Genomic DNA, 23,795 nt, shown 5'->3' with positions numbered 1-23,795 from the left:
TTAACACTAAACAGAACACATACAAGCAATTTTTAAAGGTATAACTACATTTTTTCTCTTTCACTAGTCTATAAAAGAAAATGAAACAACAATAATATAAATCCAAATTCTTCTCTTGCACAAAATACAAAAGCTTATATTGAACTGCTACTAAGAATCAGCTGATTTTACATCTTGCTATCTCCGAACAATCTTAGTATTATTTTCCACTTAAGTCTTTTTTTTTTAATGTGCTGCTGACAAGCCGTTTTCTGGCTGCCTACACTTGTAGGACATATCAGTCCTTAGCTAACAGAGATCAGTTGCAAACATGAAGCTATGTTTGCAGACAGTGACAACAACAGAAATTCTTCTTTTGATGACTGTTGACAAATGTAGTGATTAATACATTTGAATAGCTTTAAACAAAGAAGCAAATTAAACATTTAGGTTTTGTTCATTCAGAACAATTACTATGTGGTATCCTTTTGCCTGTCCATAATCAGAAAGGTAAAGTATAAGTAGTTGAATTCAGCTTCCATTTTCCAATTGTCAGAGGAAGCATCTTTTGAATATGGGAGCCAGCATTCACAATGCAGGCTCAGTGCTGTTGTTCTTCTGGGTGAGGTATGTGGGGGGCCAGGCCAATGAAGCTGTTCTTGCCCTTTACTACAGCTGATGTAGCAAATCACGATGGACTGGATGAAACAGAGTTCAATCCCTACCCCTGCAAACACCTCATTCAGTTGGTCTGCCAGATGGCTGGGCACAGCCATTTTGGAAACCAGAAGTGGTCTTCAAACTGTTAATTGGCCACCACTGGCCTGCAGTATTTCTTAAAATTTTGTAGAATATTTTTGGTTTTGCTGTTGTTTTGGTAAAACAAAACCAACATACAAGTGATAGCTATTTCTCTGAGTCATCACTTCAGTGTGGCCAATATTGTGACAACTTAGCGGACACATAGGAATTTAATATGCTCTTAAATATTCTTATGCTCGGTTTTGTGCTGACCAAAGGGGCCCAGCCCAAGCCCTACTCATCCTTTTCCATCATACTCCATGTTTCCAGATTAAAGGCTGAAGCAGGGCCTCTGCTCATGCAGTGGAGGATTGTAGCAAAAGCAGATAGCACTGGCAGCACAAAGAAAACCATGATGGCTCCAGCTGTGGTTTGTGATGCTTGCTCTGCCATCAGTGTGAACTGCTCATATCTGAGCTCAGCTCAGGTGGGGGTCAAGAATAACTACTACTACTACTACTGCTGCTGCTGCTGCTGCTGCTGCTGCTGCTGCTGCTCCTACTACTACTACTACTACTACTTACTACTACTTACTACTACTTACTACTACTTACTACTACTTACTACTACTAAAACCCCAACAGTTGGCTTGCCTCTCCTTAATAATTTCCCAAACTCTTATTCACTCAAAAGCCTTTATAATAGCATGTGATGTTGCATAACCACATTGTTTATGGTTCAGGATCATGAAAAGATTCATGTGGCAGTGTTTAAACTATCTGAAATTAATACTAGATTTTGGTATTGATTCTCAGCTTGGCTGGTTGAGAGTTATGGAAATGTTGAACATTGTCAGGATAATCTTAATTTCCTAAATGTGATTTACTCTTACTCTTGCTCTCTTACTGAGCACTCCAAAAAAGTAAATGGGAATATTTTCATTGATTTCAAGGCAAATTTAATTAGGCTACTTGTCACCTAAGTAACTTATCAGATTACACTCACTGAATTTAAACCCAAGATTTGCAGATTCCCATTTTCCCCAGCTTTTTAATGAATAGGATTTTAGACATGTTTCTTAAAAATACATACTTTGGGGTTAACCCAAAGGGTTGGATACACTTTTCATTTTATATATAAATTAATACTTTGGGAAGAAAGGCCAAAAATAACCTGTACATAAACTTGCTGAAGTCAGTACACAAATTTTTCAGAACTGATCATATTTGTCTAAGTTTCTTTTTAATCTGGGACTGCACACTTGCACAGAAAGTGTGAATGCTGCCTAAATGCTACATCCAGATACTATTCCAAAAGTCCATGATCAACTGTCATGTTGACATTCACACCTGTTTCTTGACCCCTGCCTTCTCCCATTGTTGTCTGGCAGAAGATAACACTTGGGTGTTATCTCTTTGCCTGGATACGTTAGCTAGAACCAGAGCACTACAAGCAACACCCCCGTCATTCTTATTTAGTGGCTTTAGTTTGTCACTTTTTAAAGCAATATGATCATGCTTGCTTCAGAATGCTGGTGCAAGATTCAAATTGAGAATGCCTGAACATTTCTGAAAGATGCTATTACCCATCATTTCCATCCATACTTATAGCAGTGCTGTAAGTATTCAGAACCCTAGAGGAAGGTTTCCATTTGCAGACCAGGTCTACCATGCCAATTTTATCCAGCTATTGCAAGCCTAATTGAAAGTGCAATAATAAAAAGTCACAGGAGATATTTCCATTGAAAACATGAGGGGTTTTGGTTAAAATCTGAGTATTAGGAATCCACATTGGGCCATGCCCAGAAATCTTTTTATATGGTGATTTTCAAGATGAATGTATTATTGTGAGCACATGGTATGTAAATGCATTGGGCTGCTTAATAAGCATTCACTGACACACATCTGCAGCTTTGCTAATGTACCTTTTATTCCTATGTGGTTGTCAAGGAAACAGGTTATGGCCCAGTATTCTGTCTAAAATGTACTGAGCAAGTGTTCTGTGATAATTTTCTTAAAATAGGGACAACTTAGGTTTCTTAGCTCATTAATTCTGTAAATGCAGGTAACCTGAATTTATCTAATTGTAATGTTTCACTGATTAGTTTAAACCACCAATGCCATTTTATTGTCTCTGAAAATCCAATACATTGTCTATGTCACACAGCATTGCATGTTAAAAGTAAATTTAATTACAGAAAACATTTTGAGATATTCTAGGAATTGAAGAGGGATTTTCGGCTTGTGAGGTTGTGGTTTTTTTGGTTTTTAAAAAATTTTATTCTTAACCCTACATTCTGTCTGGTGACCTTCATTACTTATTTCAATTTAGAGATACAACAGCGAGAATGACTCTGATGCAACAAAGAATTTCCTACCAAAATTTGTGCAAATAGTGCCAATGAAATCAGTGGGATTTCTCCCTTTCTTACACTCTTTGGTACCAAGGACCACATTAAAAATTAATGAATTAATCAGAATTTCACTGTTTCTTTCATTCAATACCTTATACTATATTATAATATCTTAAATCTAAATCACAAGATACCAGGCATACTTATACTACCCAAGATTATTATTGGACATTCACAATAAGAAAAAAGAAAACTGCTAATATTTGAAAAAGCCATGCAAAATGTGAACTGTTATTTTGAAATATCCTTTGTGATTATTCATCACAACACTACACCTGAATCTACAACCTGCTCTTTCCTGCTCATGAATCAAGACTCTTTTTGCTGTCCACGATTAAAGTCATGTATGAAGGCAGAGATTCTATGAACTATATCCAGCTTAACCAACACAGCAGTGTCAGAAACAGGCACTGGCACTGAGAGTTCCTCTGTCTGTCCTGTGTGGCACAGGTCTGTAATGAACACTCATGGCTGGGATCTGGAGCTAACATTCTAGCATGCTCAGGAGGTTTGTGTGCCTACCAATAAGTTTGGTTTGTACAGATCATTGGAGGCTGTAACAACCTGTTTCAAAAACTCTTCTGTCTGATTTTGTTTGTCCAAGATATATGGCAATAGAAATCCAGTAGGAACTGGAAAAATCCAACAATATTGACATGAGAAGAGAGCAATATGGTACCGTAATGAGAACAAATCTTAAATTATTGTAATAAATTAGAAATTAACAGAAAATGTACCCAGGTAATACAGTGGTGATGGTGTTAAATAATTTAGCTCTATTTCTATGTGAGATTACCCCATAAACTTACCCACCTAAAATCAGGTTGTTCTTCTGTTAGAGTCTTTTAAAAGTGGTATTGACAGGTATTTTCAGCAAAACCATCTCAGTAATTTTGTGAACTGTGTGGCTATAGTGTATCAGCCTGCAAAGGGAAAAATCCAAATTTAATGACTTAATTATTAGATGAGTACTAATTTCCACATACATTGTGTAACTCATCAAAATTTTCCCTGGGGTGCTGTAGGGCTCCAAATTTACATCTGGGAGTTTTAGAACACACCAGCAATAAAGCAATAGCATTAACCAAACTTCTGCTGCATTGTTTTATTGTGGTTTAACCTGTGTAGTGCAGACTGGACATAATGATATATTCTAGACAGAAATGTAAGGATGTTTTCAAGTTTAAAGTAATTATTTTGAAAGACATTTTCTTTCTTCTCTTTCTCTTCCACCACTTTTCTTTTGATCTCTCTTGTCACAGATATCACCACAGTATCTGTGATAATGACATTTCCAGGCAGCTCTTGTTCTCTGGAATACACTTCCTGTATTTCTCTGCTTAAATGATTATTCATTACTGTCAAACATCCTGATTTTATTATTATGTATCAAACATCCTAAAAAGGTTTTCCTGTAACAGTATAAAAATTATGCAGAACTGGGTTTTGTTTCAAAGATACTGAAAAAAATGAAATTGTTCCATAGAGAAATTGCAAAATCATGCAGATAAGGCCTTATGACTCAGCTGATAGGCATTCATACAGCATCAAGTACAGAGCAGCAATTAAGAATACATAGCTCCATCCTCCATTTGCAAATAGACCATATGCTTTTAGCAATAAGATTGTACAGGAAATACAGGATTCATTACTTTGGCTTGAAAGAAGGGTAAGAACGGGAGCTAATTTTTTTGTTGTTGGTTTAGCCTCGTTCATTTTTTGTATACGTTAATCTGAATAAGAAATGTGGAGCTTACATCTGCCCTTAACAAAGGCCAGAATGAAAGAAAATTGCAGTAAGTCATTATTATTACCTCAAATTACAATAAAGGCATATTCATAAATGACCAAAATATGATAAAGGGGTAGCTTAAACATCATGTTTGGGGGAATGCAACAGTAAAAGACCTTACCAAAGCTAAAGATTTCCCAAATCTGGTAATACTGGAATTTAAATACAGTATTATCTATAATAAAGCCCTTTTAATATTTAGTAAAGCTATTTATGTGATGAAGCACAACAGACACTAGATACCTTAAAAGGGTTAATTGGTACCTATTCATTACTATCAGAATCTGTTTAATAATCTGACAAATATTATCTGAATACAGCTAGTTTCCCACTGAGAGACCTGCAGTTTCAAATCAAAATGAAGTTTAGAAGCATAAGTTACCTTAATTAGAAAGACCATTGAAAAACAAGTAGGACAGTGTCCAACTGAATAATATTTTGGTTTGATTTTATTTTTACTCATGCTTTGTTTAGATTTTCTGTTAGGCAGAAGTGGAATTTGCATGGATAAAAGAACAAATTCCAGTTATAAAAAGGGTGGCTCAGTATCAACAATTAGACTTCTATGATAAAGCTGACTGCCCTCCCCCCCCCACCAATCCACAACAAAATAAATCCAAAAACCCTAACAGTCCCTCCTGACAAAAACATTTGCAGGCTGTGCTGGAGGTGGGAAAAACTGCATCTGCTCCTCCATGCCCTGGTTAGCCCCCTCAGCCAAGGAATAAAATAAAATGAAGTTTACAGAAGATTTTTTATGGCACCTCTGGCTACAGCAGTCTAACACTGCATTAGCTGGATGTAAGTGCCACTGAAAGACATACAGCAACCCACATAGAACAGTCAAACTGGAAACAGCTTGCTAATTACTGGACTCCTCCTAAATAAAGAAATCAGTTTCTTTCGCTAGAAGAAATTACCATTCGCAAGCTGCCAATGAGTTTTTCCGGACTCATGAAAGCACTTGAGTTCAGTCATATTCATTACACAAGAGGACTTGCACCCCTTAACAAAGAGCAAATCTGCAAATGGATTTAAAACTACCATAGGGAAATGTGATCATGTAATGGAGCTACTTTTTAAAAATGCCTTGAGTGGGTATGTTTAAACACAAAGATATAATAAAAACAGTTTATTGCTAAGTGCCCTATCTTTTCTAAAGATAAGTATCAGAGGCAATAAATAGATTCGACACAGCATTTGCTCAGCATTTCCTTTAAAAATAACCACACAAGAAATAAACAAAGAAATGTACTTTCTTACTACATTTAATGGTTCCCTCCGTATTAACATTTTAGACAGGAAAATAATCAGCAGAAGCAAGCTACTGGAGATAAATCAAATTACAAAAAATGCAGGCTTTAATACGTCACTTGAGAGATGCTGTCTGTTACGTTTTCAGTTCTGCTTCTTTAGATGGAACAGAGGAATACTGGAGTGCATTAAATTATTCTTATAATTATAAATCAAATGGTTTTATTGTCATCATTAAAGATTTGCCTATTATGACACATGACAAGTCATATTCCTGAACAGTTATACTTTGCTCATTTGGAATGCACTGAACTGGTATATTTAGAAGTAAATGAGAATTAGTTTAATATTACTCATACTGTCAAGGCTATTACTGATAATTGGCTGTGCTTCTAAATACCTCCTCTGCATTCACTTTCAGTGCTGAGTCTTCTTCCACACAAAATATACTCAGTCATTTTAAAGTCAAGGACATGAAAGGAAAATGGCTTCCCTGCTGCAAAAGTCTCATTGCAGTAGTGAGAATTTCTCAAGTCACGTACAAAGGGCATCGACGAGGAGATACACTACATTATAAGCTCAGTGGAGACATTCAGTAACATCTGATCTGTACCTGTGGTATACTTAATATTTAACTTTACTGGCACTGTAAAAAATATTAGCTAAAAATACAAATAAATAATTTTAATACTTAAATTTTTCAAAATCTATAAGGTCTGCAAATTACCGCAGTCCACAAGTGAGCTTATTCTCTAAAGGCTTGTTTAAGGTCTGACAGGAGTTCTTTTGCAGTATGCCTAAACACAGTTCTTTACCTGAACTTCAGAATGGGTCCACTATTTAGAGAAAGATTTATTAGCATTACTGTGACTGAATTCAGCAAAGTTGAAAGAAGGTTTAAACCTTCTGATTCTCTTCATTTGTCAGCTGCCAAATGTTTTAGTGATATTTTTATACTTGTGGTGATAATAAAACTATTACTTTATATACACACAGTACAAACCTTGACCTACATGCAAGACTGGGCTAAATTAAAAAAGAAACCAGAGTACGTTTCTGGGAACAACCAATGCAAACCAGAAATAAACCAGGTTTTTGTGTGTACAGCTTTATAAACATGGCATCATTAAGAACTGATAGCCACATGGAAACATAAAGTGAGATCACATTCTCAGTTAGAACTAAGAGGAAACAACTGCGACATTTCCATTTGCATTGTGATATTGCTGTTAAAGATCTTTCTACATCTCTACCATTGAACCTTTTAAAAGGATTTGGTTGCCAAGGAAACTGGTTCTGGCCCAGTATTAATCTGAAAGAAATATATTATAAAATTTGGTGTAAATAATACAGTACTCATAATTATTGTTATTCTTTATGCTCAAATTCAGGTTTTTGTACTTAAGGCTGTTAAGATTTTATTTCGTAATATTTTTTGTGTGAAGTAAAACACATTTCAGTGAACTGATACTCAATTCAAGCTGACAGGGCCATCTATATCAATCTCTCTCTTTAAAGTTCTCCTACCTGTAAATAACAAGAAATACTGCAGTTTTATGTTTGTAGCCAATATTGAAATTATAAGCATTAAAGCATATTATTCTTTATTTAATATTTCGCACAAAACATAAAACCGCTTACGACAGAATTTAAATATTTTTCTTTTTTCTAATCTTCTTCAATTTTTATTTCTGCCTTTTAGCTGCAAGTTTAGTAATGCTTATAGTCAGCTTTAAAATGTAATTGAATCAATAGGGTTTTCAAAAATTCTTTTGTTGCATAAGCGTTGCCACGCCCTTAGTACATATGATTATTTTAACAGACATGATTGCTCCACATTCACAATAGATTTAAAAGAACAGATAAGAGTAATTGTCATGCCAATATGTGAAGCCAACAATTTAATATAGGTTGTTTTCATTAACAGTTTAGTACATTTTAAAACTGAAAGCTACATTCCAAAGCCCATTTCATGTTCTTGCAACACAGACCAGAAAAACAGTAAAACATGCAAATCTCAACCTACCTGCATGTACCACTTAGAGCAGTGTTAACATGGCAATGCACCCAGCCATTTTTATGTAAAGCGATGGAGATAAGTTCTGTTCTTGGTCTTCTTAATAATTTTTAGAAGCAGTTGTCAAAATTCAGAGGGTAAGCAGCTTGAATAGACCGTGAGCAGGAGAACTGAGTTTATCAACAGGGAAAGCAGGAGTGGGGAAAAAAAAAAGTCCTCATCCAAGGTTTTCCAAAACTGCAAAACAAGGTTGACTTTTTTTTTTTTCTCTTCCTCAGAGGGTTCAAAGCTTGAAGCTGACCACTGCAAAGGCCACTTGTCACATTTACTGAAAATCAACCTATTGATATCACAGCTGAAAATATAAACTCGACAACCAAAGCCCATTGCACAACGTGGACTGCGTAAGAGTTAAAAATAGATTTGACGTGCCTCCTACCTGCATAATAAATATGTAAGTTTCAAGTGCTTTAATTCGATATTCACATTAATTAACAATACAATATACATTATTTAAACTACAGTAAATGCAAGAAGAAAAAGGGTGACACCATCTGGAAGCACAGTTTGCTTTTTTTTTTCCTTTCTGAGGGCTAATAATGTAGTTTGAATGTGATGACAAGCTAACAGCTCACCACATTGCAAATGAAAAAAAGAATTCTTAAGGTGATGCTCAAATATCTAAGCCTGTAATGAAGCACAAACCAGTCTTCACTACTGCATGACATGGCACACAGACCATTTACATACTCACATTTGAGATACTAGGCACAGTATAATGAATTCAATACACAGCATGCACACAGCACAAGCAACGTTAATCCTGCCTGCCATTTTAGGCTTGCAGGAGTAAGATACATACTGCAGCACAGCTCTGGTAAGGGAGGAGGCAGGGGACAGCTCACCTTAAATGCGGTATCTGATTAATGTTGTAAGTGACATTGCGTATCAGCTACAGAGTCTTGGTTCAACTGGGTGGGAGGGAACAAAGAAAATTGTCATCAACTGGTGATGCAAGATGAGCTCCAGTCACTAACACTGTTAGCAAACTCCAAATTCTACAACGATACAGTAGTAGGCATTTCAAACTCTTATCAAAATCTCCTTGTGCAATGGCTGAGTCGCCTGCCGAGGAAAACAAAACAGTCTTCTTGCTTATTGGAGAAACGCTGCATCCACTACAGCAACATCCTCTTGATGCAGAAAGATTACACGTCGCACATATTAAATCCTGGATGCATTTGCTGTGCTTCCTTAATTTTTAAGTTTCAGTATTAAAAAATAAAATTAAAAGCCAATGATAGCAAAAATAATATAGCTAAAGGTCTGATGTTCAGACAAATAAAACATTTCTTTTTCTCCGCTTTCTGTTTTCTCTCTTTTACAGTCCATCAAAATCCTGAGCAGTATTGACAAACCACATGAGCACCGGGTCTGACTGCATGATCAGCTGTCTGTGTCTACGCTACACCCTGTTAACCACAAGCAGTGTTAGAGCTAAATATATCTGCAATGCAGAAACAGTAGGTGCTATGTGGTATACAATTCTGATTAGTTTTAAGATATATTTCTATCCTCAAATATAAAAAATAAAATTTGCAACTGATCTCTGTCAAGCATGGTATCTGTCAGACTTACAGAACATAAAAGCTATCCTAAGTACACTGACCTAGATAACACTAAGAAGACTTAAGCAGCGTGCAAGCATACTCACTGTCAAAGCAAGGAAAATGAAACAATGCTTGTCTAATCAAACTGAAAGCAACAACTCACTACCACAGTATAAATTCCAAAATGCTACGTACTGTATATGCACATCTCATGTTATTGGAAGACGCAAAGCTCCTTTGTTTTTTTTTTTTTCTCAGCGGCTTTTCTTAGCTACGGTTGCACAATGACATTCTGACATCATGGAGGTCAATGCAGATACTAAAGTGCTGTCGTCTTTAAGAAAAAATAAATTGAAATATAAAATCACAGCTAAAAAAAATAAAATAATAATAAAAAATTTCACATCACCTACTTAATGTCTTTCTATTACCCTCTGAGATTAATAGCATGCACGTTGTTCAGCCGCATACGTTAAATTGGTATCACCCTCTGCAGAGACTGCAAGAGCGTTTGTGGGAATTAGATTTTTGTAAATGTCAAAAAAGGATTACCATCTGGAAAACTTAAAAATACAATAAAATATTTTGCATGTATAATGAAAAATATGCAAAGACAAAAGCATCAAAAACTGCCAATCTGATTTTTTTTAAAAAAAGCCTAATAAGCAAAATTGGTGCTATTTTTATTGTCACTCTGTCTCCAAGGGGAGAATGAGAGAACCATGTTGCAGTTTACTGTAACCTGAGTTACCTTCCCAGAAGGCCAAACCATCAGGTAAGGTAAAACAAACCATAAGATCTACATGTTTAGGGAGCAGAATCCCCCCCCACACTATGTCGGTGACTTCTCTCAGCTCTTTATCTCTCTACTTGCAAATACCGCAAGATGATACCCAGCGCAGGAAGAGCTCTGTGAAGATTAATGTGTTAGCTCTAAAAATATTCCACAGAAAGATTTCTTTAGGTAACCATTGTTTACCATATGTATAAGTAAATCTAGATGGTTTCTGACCAACTGCAGAAATAAACAGCTCCTTGTGAGGCCAGATTTGTCCAGAGAAGTGCTAGCTTTCATTTGACCTGCCAATATGGCTGAGGAAGAAAGCAGCCAAATTTTCAAACACGTATTCTTTCCCAAGGAACGTGTGTACCCGATGATTTATTTTTTTTTCTCCAGAAGAGCACTTATTTTTAAAAGTGAAGACTAATACCAAGTATTGCTTTAAATCAGAAAATGTTGCATAGCAAAAACTAGGCTGCTGTACATATGTATTCACTTATTTTCAAAAAATAGACAATCTGATTTTGCTTTTTCCCTCCCTTCTTCTTTCTTTTTTAATGATTAAATAGGTATCTGTTTAATTTGGAGGTTTTTCTTTGGGAAGGTATTTAGCATTTTGTTCTCTTTCATTTTAAAGGCTGGGAATGAGATGTTCCTAATAGTCAGTGCTTTGAAATATTCAGAATCCCCTTCCATAAATAGCACATCTGTCACAGAAAGGGAATCCAGCCAACAGAACGACAGATCAGACCAGCAAAAACAACTGCTATTCCAATGCATGATTACGAAATAAGTTTGGATTTTAGCAAGCCTTTATTTAGATTTTTTGTTTGTTTTGAGCTTTTTAAAGTATGAGCTATCTGATTATATAGATGCCAGCATATATCAAATTTAATAATGTTAAATATGGATTAATTTTGAGGGTTTTTTACGTTCATCTCTTAGTCAAATGTATATTGTTCATGTTAGTTTGAAACCATGGCAAAGTTCTTATAGATTTCAAGAATGGGCTATATGAAGCAGTTTGTTAAAGTACGGTATTATTATTTCAGAAACAAGTGGTAGTTTTGTTTAAAGACAATGATTTCCAGCAAAAGACCGATTTCAGTAGAGTCTCACAATAAATATTCTTTAAGTCAGCATTCTCATTCACCCAGAGAAGTAGTACTCTGGGACAGACACAACAAGGTGATTTGGGTTGTGTGATTTAGGAAACATTAAAAACCTGCTGGAAGTGAATGCAGCAGAGGAATAAACATGTCACAGTGAACATGGAAGTGAGCGTCTCCAAATCTTTATGTGTACCTCTTGCTTTAATGGGCCATTTTCACTGCTTAGTACTAGTTTTGCAGGCTTAGATTTGCAATGATTTTGCTTCAGACTCAACATAATTTCAGCTCAGAAATCAGTTTCTAAGTCCTTCTACTATTGCACAATATATGCCATAGTAAGTAAAATTTTAAAATTGCACTTGTAAGTGCAAAAGTTGCAAAAGTAAGTCAAATTTTTCAAGGCTGACATATATTAATACTGTATGTTACTTCTCAGTCAGCAACTTGGATTTAGTATTATTTGTGCTAAAACTGTTACAGTCCCAAGGCACTTGATTCCTTACTTCAAAATACCCTGCCCCTGATGGGTCAGGACTATCTCTGTCTATGCTACAAGCTTGTGTTGGTTCTGTATTCAATCCGCTTAAAGTGAGCCTATTTCAAGTATCCACATTGGATCTCACAGGCTATTTGTGTTGCAGCCTTTCCCACTTTCAAGCATCCTACTTGTAAGCACACTTCCTCTTCCTTTATTTATCACAACTTGAGTGCAACAACATCTTATCTCTCCTCACATACTATAGCTTATCAAAACCGGTGAGGAATGAAGAGTTCCAACATTACTTTATATTGAGCATCCTCCTCGTGGTATATGGTTTTTTAGAGGAAATGTCCTAGTCCTCCACATCAATCATTTGGCAAAAGGAGGTAGAGTGTGGAAAGAAAGACTCTCTTGGAGTCCCTAAAACTGTAATGATTTTTGTCTCAAAATATTGCCATGCCTTGTTTTCTTAAGAAGGAAATTCTAAGGGCAGTTTGATAGTCTGGGAACTCTGCCAAGCACCAACCTTGTACCAGTAAATATCTGGAAGAAGACTAGGAGACTTTGAGAAACAAGTGACAAACACTTTTAATTTGATATGGATCAGCTCACTTCTGTCTTTGTTTGACACAGGCCCAAGGGACTAAACTGTACCACTAGCTATATAGAAGACATGCTGCATGTGGGACTTCTGCTTAATAGTAGTGAACATGTTTAATGAATGAATGAACAAACATACATACACTTGGGTTCATTCTCACCTTAGTACTCAGAGTTTTGTTTCTTTTGGTTTCAAAAGTGTTTGTCAAATAAACAAGCAGCATACAGCAATCAAGGGACAGAATCAGCCCCAACCCTCAAGAAACTGTAGTCAACTGTTTGGTGATACCATTCCTGCAAAGCAATGACAAAGGACACGTAGCACAGCTGGGAATCCAGGGTGGGTGTTTCTGAAAGGGCATTCCAGAACTGGCTACAGCCTTTCAGCAAACCTGCTCTTGGAACAAGTCCTTCAGCCTCTGAATTCAGCTGCATTAGCAACGTTTGTCTCTTCATTCCACTAGTGCCATTGCATAAAACACATTATTGATGAGCACTCAGTTTGAAATTAAGAGTTATTCTGGAAAACAAAAAACCCTCACCCTTTACCATGAACTAAAATTCTCTGACCTAACACTCAGGAAAACATCCATATACCCAGACACTGGGCCTAGTAATTAACCTGCTGATCTTCCATCCAAACCCCTACTGCTACATCCTACATGAAAAAGCTGCCTTCTTCAGTACTGAAATCTCCACTAGATGTTGTTGGGATGTAGAAAACAAAACGGGGAGAGGAAAAAAAAAAAAGACTGATGTTAGAACCCCCAGAGTTTGCCTTCCCAGAGCCAAAGTAAAGCACATCTATGTCTGATCCAGGCAACATGCCCTGGACTTCCTTTTGTGTACACATCTAGTTTAAATTGCCCCAAGGATACAGATAACTCAGTTGAGTGCTGATAGTTTTCCCAGACTTTCTCACAATTCCTTCTGTGTCTCTGTATGACTATAAAGTCTTCCATTATTTGCTGGGACAGAAAACAGTTGATCTTTGTTATTCCTATGAATGATTTACACACCTTCATTTTTAATTTTCACACTCATATAAACAGGCCATAAAAAATATCTAAGTGATCTAAGATGCAAGTTTAGACTCCTGCTGTACCTGTTAGATGGTGATTTTTCCAGCAGAATTAAAAGAACAACATTTAAAGGCAATTCTTTACATAAAAGGCAAGTACTGAGAATCAAGAAAAAATAGAAGGTATCTGAATATTATGAAATGTATTCAGATAATCAATTGTATCAATGTATTATGAATATGCATTAGGAAAAAGCATAGGCTTTCCTACACTGAAGGATTGCAGATAAGTCACGTATTAAGATACATTCAGGTGCTGGATTTTTTTTTGTGAAATGCTTCTAACAGCCACTTATACAGTCTACAGATACAGATATCTACAGATAACATCTTTAAGGATAGAACACCCGAGATTCACTGTAAACAATTGGCAAAGAGAATGTCTTAAAAAACTGTAGAACCATCCATGGAACCTTAAGAAATGATACTTTTACAGATATTTGCACTCACCTTTACAGGTTGCATTTCTGTATAACATGACACTCACAGTAATTAGCAATAACAAGTGGCTTTGTCTTTTTTTTTCTCTGAATAGTGCTTTAATTACTGATGAGTATGGTCCCTCCATCTAATTCTACCTCCTAAGGCCCTACTTGCTTTCTAAACTGCTGCCAGGCACTATGACAAAGGTTTCAAATTCCTGTCTCTTATAACTCCTGGCTAATTCACATGATTAGTGAATGTCGGTATTGTATTTTTATCAAATTATTATGTCCTTCCCAATTTTATTTTTCTCTGTACAAAACAGCACAACTTGCTTGTGTTGATCAGCTCATCCATGTTCACGTCACCTATTTCTTCCAAGTTTCAAGGGGCAAACTTTTATTTTAGAGTGTAACAGACTCAAAGATTTGATATGGAAAGAGGCCTCACTGAGTCACATAAAATCCTGCAGAGAGATTACAGTCATTTTATCTGAATCATCCTTGATAATACTAGACAGTAGACAAGAAGGGCAATAAAAATTAGGTTGGAAAAAATAGGTTGTAAAGAAAGGAAGTTTCTCAAATAGTCAACATAAAATCTCTTCAGCCATTTTACATTTTCAAATCATCAAAAAAAATTCTTTTAAAAACACTTGATTAAAGATACTTCTGGAACATAAGACTTTTAGAAGAACCAGTCTGTGAATATGATCTCAGTAATTGTTTTTGTTTTTGTTTTTTCCTAAAGCTTTAGTAGGGACTGTCCAGCTATTTTGAAGAACAAACAAGATGAGAAAAACACACATTTCTCATAATTAAAACCAGTAAGAAATCACTTGTTAATAATGCAAGCAGGATACAAGCAGAGGTAAGAAGCTGACATGTGTCAGCAGAATAGAAAATACTTGAAGTCCCACAAAAGCTGTTTAGCATTTGATAAAATAAAATGTCACATAACAGGACAGAGTAATCTCAGTGCTTAAAACCCATGTGTAGAGATGACTGCCTCATAGCTCCAAATAATCTTATTAAAATGTAGAACCAATGCAACCAACAAATTCATTTCAGGCTCACATGCTCAAGCTCAGCTGTCCAATATGCTGCTAAATGTGGGCTGCTCTTTGAGGCCAATAGATGTCAAACCATTTCTCCCAAGTAGTTCAGTCATGAAGTTTGTTCCTTCATTTCTTCCTCTGCTCCTGACAAATGGGAGGGAAGTTCTAAGCCTTAGTCTTCCAACTGTTAACCTGGTATGTGTAACCAAGACCCAAGAGCATTAACGATGAATCCCAGATCATTTCCTCCAACAGTACAGAGTGAGATTTGTCTACTCCCACTCTCTTCTGCTGCCATCATTTCCACAGCTATGAGTATTTATTGTACTGACCAGGCAGGTACCTCATTTTATAAAAAGTTGTTCTACAAATTACAGCTCTCTGCAGTCTGAACTAGTTCAGCTAGAACTGAGGTCAGTGTAAATGAGGGCCTGTTTAAAAAGCTTTCAGTCCTAGATCACTTACAAAATTACATAATTTCTCTCTGCACAAACTCCACAGCTCTTCCATTTGCAGAACTGAAACTGTTCTGATGGTTTGAATGAGTCAGGAAGATAAATGGACACAGTAACAGAAAGCTGTATCCCATTAAGTCCTTAGGAGTTTCAACAAAATTTTAGGAGCTGTTGAGCAATGGTAGTGCTTTGTTAAGAGTGCCGAATTACAAAAGGCTCTATTAACAATAATAATACACTTTTACAGCATGTTTTATCCAACAATCTCAGAGATCATTACAAACATTAATTGAGCCTAACTATAGCCTGTGATGAATTAGCATTATTATGCTAATTTTACGGATGGAAAGAGAAAAAGACAGAGAGGTTAAGTGATTCACTCAGGAATAGAACCCAGCACCATGTGCACAAGGGGATTATCCCAACCAAGAATTGTTGACAGACTAATCCAAGAGGGATGTCAGATACAAACATTATAAAACACTCCCAAAACCATGATGCTCTGAGGAAATGCTCACCAGCAAGGAAGTAGTGTTGCTGTGGACATACAACAGGTACATTTCTTTCATTTGTTTGTTTACTTTGAAAATCTCACTGGACCTTTGAAAGATCATTCATAAGCACCAAGAATTTCTTACTGGTTATGTTGGTTTACTCAGGTACATATCTAAAAGTAGGAGAATATTTTAAATAATGGCTATGAGGCCTGAAGCAATCATCTGTGTTGCTTGCATCAATTATGACTTCAAAGAAGAGGGCAGCATGACTGTATCCACTTTCTTTAAAACATTATGCTGGATATAGAAAGGAGGACAAAACAGTTAAAATAATAAAATGCCTCTCCAAGTACCACTCCAGTTTCCTTCAATATTTTCAGCTCTTGGGAAAAAAACAAAACCAACAACAACCAAACATTTAAAAGCTATTTTGGTTTCCTTTCCTTATTATTCAATAAGAATAAAATCTTAATCTGGCACTCAATCTGATTTAATGTATTTTACAATAAGAGGTACAACAAAGTTGCATCTTTTCCAAGCATCAGGGACTCTATTTCAGACAAAAATAATCCTTAGCCTTTCTTCCACCCTTTGTACCATTCACATTTTCTACTTAACACTGGTAGTTTGTTTCATGTGCCTGCTTGGTTTACTACTCTTTAGACTGCCTTTTCAATTATTCCTAATGTCCAAGATATTTGATACATTTTGAAATGTTATCAGTTTCTAAACTATCACAACCTTTATGCAAATGTGTCTTGTTAGCCCCCTCAAAAAATAATTTTAGTTAAATCCTTAACAGCTTTGTCATTGCTAATAGCAAAAGAAAGCAAACATTCTCTTACGAATATCCAACAGGGAGTAACTAGTAATTAATGAAAGATGTTTTCCTCTACAACATACTGAAGAAATTATAAGAAATACCTGCTTATGCTGAATATGCCTTTTATTTGCTGGGCAATTCTGGCACTATCAGTTTATATGAAAATTTTCCCTTCTTCCTCATTTCATAAAAAATAAATTAGTGTAACATAGGAGCTGAACACTACAGACATAAGCAAATCAACTGCAGCACAAGCTTAGTCTCCATTTCCAGCTAACCACAATCTTCTATCCCAGCAGTATGGTCAAGGGTAGGAGCTTTATCCTGGAGATTTCACTGAATACCCTGAGGATTCCATAAATTAACATCTTCTGCACACTGCTGGTTCAGATATACCAGTCATGACATTACTTCAATGCTGATTCTGACAGAAGATGACATTTAGAAAGAACAATCAAAATGCTGAGCCACAGAAGAGCCCAAAACAGCCAATCAGGACTAAAGGAGCTCACCCTCACACACTTGAACAGGCAGAGTCAGACACAGAACACTTCTGTTTTGACCCTCTCCTTGTTCAATATGAACTGAAAGTAAACCCTGAGCCCAGGACCCTTAGGTCTAGATGAATATTTTTGTTGTTTTGTTTGTTTATATAAGAAAGGTCTAAACAACCACAGATCCATCTACATTGCCAGTTGCAGGATGTAATTGCATCAGTTAATATAATAATAATTTAATTATTACCTTAATACCTGAGCTAGTTTGGGTAGTGACAGAAAGGAAGATACACAATTGATCACTTCAGCCTAGGCCAATCACAGAAATTCTTGGGATCCTAGACCTGGTGGAATCACAGTAAAATCCCTAATCCTGGTGATCTTCCGGGTTTCCACAAACACTTGAGGTTGAAGCTGTGTAAGCCACTCCTCTCAACATGAGGAATTTGTTCTTGATCCAGGTAAAGGGTTAAATCCATTACTTCAAGAACCGACTGCATCACTTTTGTTTGTCCTGGTTCACTGCCTGGCTGTGCAAACACTTGTGCTGGCACAGGGAAAAGGGGTGGGAACAAATACCTATAGCTGGGGAAGTGGCGTGTCTGCCTCTTTTGGGAAACAGTTCCTGGAAGAACTGACATCACCTTCATTGTGTCTGCCACCTCTTAACACAGCCTTGTTTAAACCTGTAGGAGCCAGGCAGAGACCACACTGCTCCCAGTGCCCAGTCCTTGTCAAGGCTGGCTGCTCCCTAGGGAAAGAGAGACAGATGGCAGCACGCAGAGCAGGTGGCTCACTAGACACCCTCTTCCTGTCCTGAAGTAAGGATGCAGGGCAGGCTAGGGGTGGTAGCCATGGTCAAACCAGGTCATCAAGCAAGTTCATGACAATGAGGCAGGTCTAAGGTTAGGCTGAGAAGTCAGTCTGCAGGTGAGGGTTAGATACTGCCCTGTGACTGACAGGCAAGTCTGTGATGCCAGAGCAGGGCTGAGGTCAAGCCACAAAGTGGTCCAGCCTTGTGATCCCCAGTCAGGGCAACAGTAACAGGAGAGAGCCAAGGTCAGGCTGGGAAGTCAGTCCATAGGTCTGAGGCCAGAATAGCCCACAGTGCCCAGATCAACAGGACCTACATATATAGGCACAGGTATGACTGTGATGGAAATAGGTACTTAATGTAAACAGAGCCTCTGGGCCCCTGGGTAGGGCTGTGGGGAAGGCCAATAAAGGCTTATTAGTGTCGTCAGTGTCCTGACAGTTCTGCTTGTCCCTCTTCCTTGTCTCCTTTTCCTTCCACCCTCCTCATTCTAGCTTAGTGCTTGTGGGGCTGCATGTGGAGACAGACCAGCTCAAGAGGAAACCAGTCCTCTTTTGGTAAGGTGATTTCCCCACACTGTGGTGTGAACACCACAGCTGCTGCTGTGGAGGTGGCTGGAACATGTGGCTCAGGGCTGAGAATTAATAGACAGTAGTAGATGTAGCAGTGTGGTCAAAGTGGGATCTCTGCCACTTGTGAAATTACACTCAGAGTCTTCTGGAATAGTGCAGATATGAATTTTCAGGTTGCAATTACCTCCTAATATAATAGCAAGTGTATTGCAACTGTCACTGCTCACAAACATCATTATAGAATTAGATTTTTAATTTATATAGCTCTACTAGGTGATCTATATGCAGCTGGACTAGATGATTGTTGTGGGTCCTTCCCAGCTGCAATATTCTATTCTATAGACACAACTGTGGATATACCTATATTTGCCTACAAGTACTAGAAGACAATCACTGTCTCTAAGAGCATGGTCTGGGCTAGAAACATTAAAATAAAGGAGAACCAGTCACAAGGAAGAAGAAAGGGAAAAGGAAACAATGTCTTTTTTTTTTTTTTTAAATCAGAGCTTGTTTTTTCTTTCCATACTCTGTGTAATAACCCAGCAATGGAATGCAAATTAACATTCATGATTTTTTTAAACAATAGCCTTTGTGTTCTGAACCACACTGACAAAACAGAACAATACGAAAAAAACACGATCACAAAATCTTTTTTCCAGCAATATGCAAACCAGTTTAGTTGGAAACATCTAACTGTGAGGGAATCTGTTTTAGAAAGTAATAATATACGTCCAACTTTTCTTTACTCAGTGGAGAATGTATTTCATTTTTTCTCAAGCTGAATTTCAAACGGTAACATCACTGCAAATTCCATGAAGTCAGTATGGTCCTGGGCTCTAGGTCTAGGCAGCCAGGCTGAGCAGATATAAGCAAGGGCATAACTTGATTTTCAGGAGTTTTGTTATCAATGAAAAATGCACTGAAAAGCACAGTGCTTCACTCTCAGACACCTGACTAGTCACTGTGCTTACAAATACAGAAAAGAGGATGTATCACCTAAACCTATTGCCTTTTGAGTTGAAGACACTGAGAGAGAATATTTGTGATACTTGATTCCAGCTTTACTTCTCAGTAGGAACACTAAAAGGTAAAAACACATGTACAAAGCATGCTTTCTCCTGAAAAAATCTAAAATTTGGAAAACTAATCACATGATTGCAGTTACTGCTGGCAGATGTCAGCTCCTGTGGAAAATAATTTATCTGCTGCCCTATTAAACTGCTGCATAATCTCTATTTAGGCCCAAACACTGTTTTCAACCCACATGTGTAAAATATCTCAGCCTATCTTAACATGTGGGCAAAGCCACATTGCCTGAGAGACCTTCCTGGAAAGTGCTGAAAAGCTTTGCAGGACTGTAGAACATCTATCATGAAGGTGCCCAAATGAGTGGTCCATTGGTCCATTGGCAGTGCTTGGCAGAGGTACTCTAAGTAGAGCAAACTTGAGAGTTCGCCTTCTCAAAGCATGTCCCACTCCAGGGGAAAGGCTGGGCACAGCCCGCTGTGGTCCACAACAGCTCAAAGGGTCTCACTTAGGACCACTGTTTATAGCATTGCAGGAGTTGGCTTTAGTCATAGACATTTTCCATCATGGCCACAATTAGGGTCAGTGACTTTCTTTGAAAGTTTGATAATAAAAATATTGTTCCACTCAAGTTGTTATTCAGGCCGGTAAAGTAATTTTCTAAGGCTATTCTTTGAAAAACAGGAGCTGACTGTTTCTGATAAGCTCAGGAGGAGCTTAGTCCAGGTGCTGTTCATCAAGGCCAAGGCTTAACAGGAGTTTCTGAGATAATAGTGTGGCCCAAGGATCAGCAGGGGATGCACCACCACAGAAGGCAACCTTAAAGATACACTCCAAGGTGTTTCTGTCTACATTCTCTGAAATGATAACCACCATCAGCTGTCACCATTCTAAAACCCTCTGTGTAAATATCAGAAGATATCCTCTCCATTAACAGTGGAGAATATACAATGTAATGAGCAATACCAATCATAATCCACTGAAGGGAGAAGGATCACCACAAGGACAATTTCTGTGTATCTTTTCTATACAGCATGCAGTCCTCAGCCATTTTTAGCTTGTGGTTACTCACTGTGGGTGAGCAGGTTGGCTGCTGCTGCTTGCTCTTTGAGGTTCTCTGACACTATAAAATGGACCAATGTCCATTTTACTAATGCAGAGCAAGAGCAGGGACAAAATAGTGTATTTTTAATTATGCATTAAAATATAAAAACACAACAAAGCAAAAGTAGCTTAAGAGAGCTTTTTAGAACTCTCATAAGGGATAAGGAGAAAGTCAGAAATTAGCTAAAGCCCTCATTAGTTTTGCCTACTTGACAAAGATTCTACTGTCTTTACCTCTTACTTTTCTAAGGAGGAGCTCTGTTGGAGAAAAGGAATTGATGATTCTGGAATGTTTAGTGTCTTGTTAAATATAACATGCTGAGCATAGTTGTTTGAGAAGGTCTGTGGTTGCCATAGCTGGTGGTCTACAATCATCTTACTATGATTAAACTGCATAAAATCTGGTATTATCTAAAGGTTTATCAACTGGAATTTAACTTAACTGCAAACTCTGCCTTTAAAAGATACTGAAATTACTATAGTTGTAACAGCTTCCATAAATCTGCATTAGTGACTGAACTTAAGACCATCTGCTCCTGAGGCTGTAACCCCAAAGAAGCCATAGAAAGGAAAAACAGCAAACTGCTTCCTGATATCCAGGACCTAGAACTTTTTGCCAGAACAAGAAGTGCTTGGGAACAAGGCACTCAGAAGAGAGACCCCATTGATCACTTACCAAAATTCTGTAGAGATGACTGTTTCTACCACTATTCAGGTTTCAGTTTGCGGTTATTCTAAATCTTCTCCTGTATTTGCAATGCAGTTAAGTGGTACTCAGAACAGGCCATGTTACTTCAGTATTCACAGACAGCACTTTTTTTCCACTTGTCAGTTTGGACTTTCCCCACCTCTCTGTAGCAGAACTCTTCTAGTCTCTCCTGCTCTGATTCAACACTGAGAATAACAGGGTAAAATAAGAAAAGCAGCAAGATTTCAAATTACTTATGGTGAAAAAAAAAATATTATTAATAATTAAAAGTTGGTTTATTTTCCAGTATTTGTCTGGAACAATTTTTAAGTTCCATTGCTAATATGGAGCTATGGTATTATATAGCTTGTTTTCATATTTGTACATAGCAATTCAGTGATGTTGAAATGTGCGCATTTCTAGAAGGCCTGTTCAGGAGTTGTGAATGTACAGATCAGACACGCTGCGTTGTTTCTGACATCCTGTGACGTTTTGCTCACTGAGCTCTTGGTTTAAACAAGCCCAGCCCCGGCCCCGCGGTGGCTGCGCAGGGCGCCAGAGCCAGGGCTGGGCGGCTCCTGCCTGCGCAGGGCTCAGCTCACACACAAACCTCAGGCTGCTTCTGTTTCCCAAGGCATTACCTGCATGCCATTCTCTCTGCTGTACTGCGACGCAGGAAACTTTCTTCCCCTATCATGCCTAAAATGCAGGGCTCATTCCGAAGTGGAACTCATTATCGGCTGACTTTAATTTTCAGTTTCTGTGCAAACTGTGCTGTACTTAGGACGACGGTAATATGCTAAAATAAAGGCCAAGTGGAAAACGGCTTATCTGCTCTCTGACCACAGAAGAAATTGGCAAGTGGTTGGGTTCATACTTCCTCTTTTTTTTTTTTTTTTTTGTACTTCAGGTTACAAAGAGAGATCTCATTGGCTCATCTAAATGCAATTTTTTACTCCTTTTTCATTTGCTTGTTAGAGCTGCAAAAGTAAGATCATGTACACAAGGCCACTGCTTTCAAATTTAAATATCACGAGTTGCACATGCCAATATGTAGTGAATGGTACAGTAACAGAGCAATTATTGAAATTTTACCCTGAAGTGCAATGTAACTTTTTTCCTCATCACAGCATTATGGGATAGGATTTGGGGATCCCATTAGTAGGAAGTGTATTAGCACTTATTTAAAAATAATTTTTAGCTTCACATATCTATGTCAAAGCTAAGAGCAAACATACCCTGTAAAGTTAAACATTAAAATGCAAGTGAACACCAGATTTGCTTTCCTTTAGTTTTATAATCATTTAAAAGCTGACAATTCATTTCCTGGTGTATGTACTTATGAATGACCTCTTGGAGTTGACAATGTTGGAAAAATTTTCAATTAAAAAATTAGTTACTCAGATTTCTGTGTCTAGGTAGCCTCTCTCAAAATAAATCCCCAAGGATTTAGTTAGTTTTACCTTACTTCAAAGGGTAACCTCTAGACTTCCCAGAGAATACAGTGAATGTAAGGAATCAATAGGTGAAAAAACACGCATATCCTTTCCTCAAGTCCAGCAATTTTAGTGGTCCTACAGGAACAATGTATCAGCATTGTTAGATCAAGAACTCATTGCTTTAAATACATAAACAGAAATAATTTGTGTTCCTATTTTTTGATGTATTTCAGAATTCAACAGTAAATGGGAAAATTCACTAAAAAAAGGGTAGTTCATTAAAATCTGAATAACTTCATTGTTCTAAATGTAATGAGTATAGAAAAAATAGTGTACATATTTTCAGATATTAAAAACTACTCTGAAACTTGATTTTGCAAGTTGATTTTTCATTTGGAAAGACTGTTAAATGGAACTTACTTTACTGCTATTACTTTCCTATCTAACAATAGTTACCTTCAGATAGATTCCACTGTATTCTTTAGAATCATAATTCCTGCTGCCAGTGAAAGTAGGTTTTAATTTCTTTTAAAATAAAT

At 37.2% G+C, this 23,795-nt stretch overlaps 1 protein-coding gene across 6 annotated transcripts in view; it reads right to left on the bottom strand.

Moving 5' to 3' along the window:
* The window catches only part of ZBTB38 (zinc finger and BTB domain containing 38), a 36,830-nt gene extending 15,005 nt beyond the window's left edge, over window positions 1–21,825 (bottom strand). The window contains exons 1-2 of one of the 6 annotated variants that reach the window (XM_014256177.2): window positions 9,102–9,614; window positions 8,206–8,366 (exon numbers count right to left, since the gene is read on the bottom strand). In XM_014256177.2, coding sequence (XP_014111652.2) covers window positions 8,206–8,211 — 6 coding nt within the window. In that variant the 5' untranslated portion in view covers window positions 8,212–8,366; window positions 9,102–9,614. Of the gene's footprint in view, window positions 1–3,942; window positions 4,057–8,205; window positions 8,565–9,101; window positions 9,615–21,805 lie in introns of those variants that run through there. The other 5 variants (XM_014256180.2, XM_014256179.2, XM_014256178.2 and 2 more) reach the window with 5 other exon arrangements.
* Between the last annotated feature and the right edge of the window lie 1,970 nt (window positions 21,826–23,795).

Source organism: Pseudopodoces humilis, chromosome 11 (assembly GCF_049639895.1).
Source record: "Pseudopodoces humilis isolate 2021_Gansu_Grassland_sample_001 chromosome 11, ASM4963989v1, whole genome shotgun sequence".
In the NCBI taxonomy this organism is placed as follows: Eukaryota; Metazoa; Chordata; class Aves; order Passeriformes; family Paridae; genus Pseudopodoces; species Pseudopodoces humilis.
The sequence above is the reverse complement of the archived record's forward strand: the minus strand, read 5'-3'. Positions and strand labels throughout refer to the sequence as shown.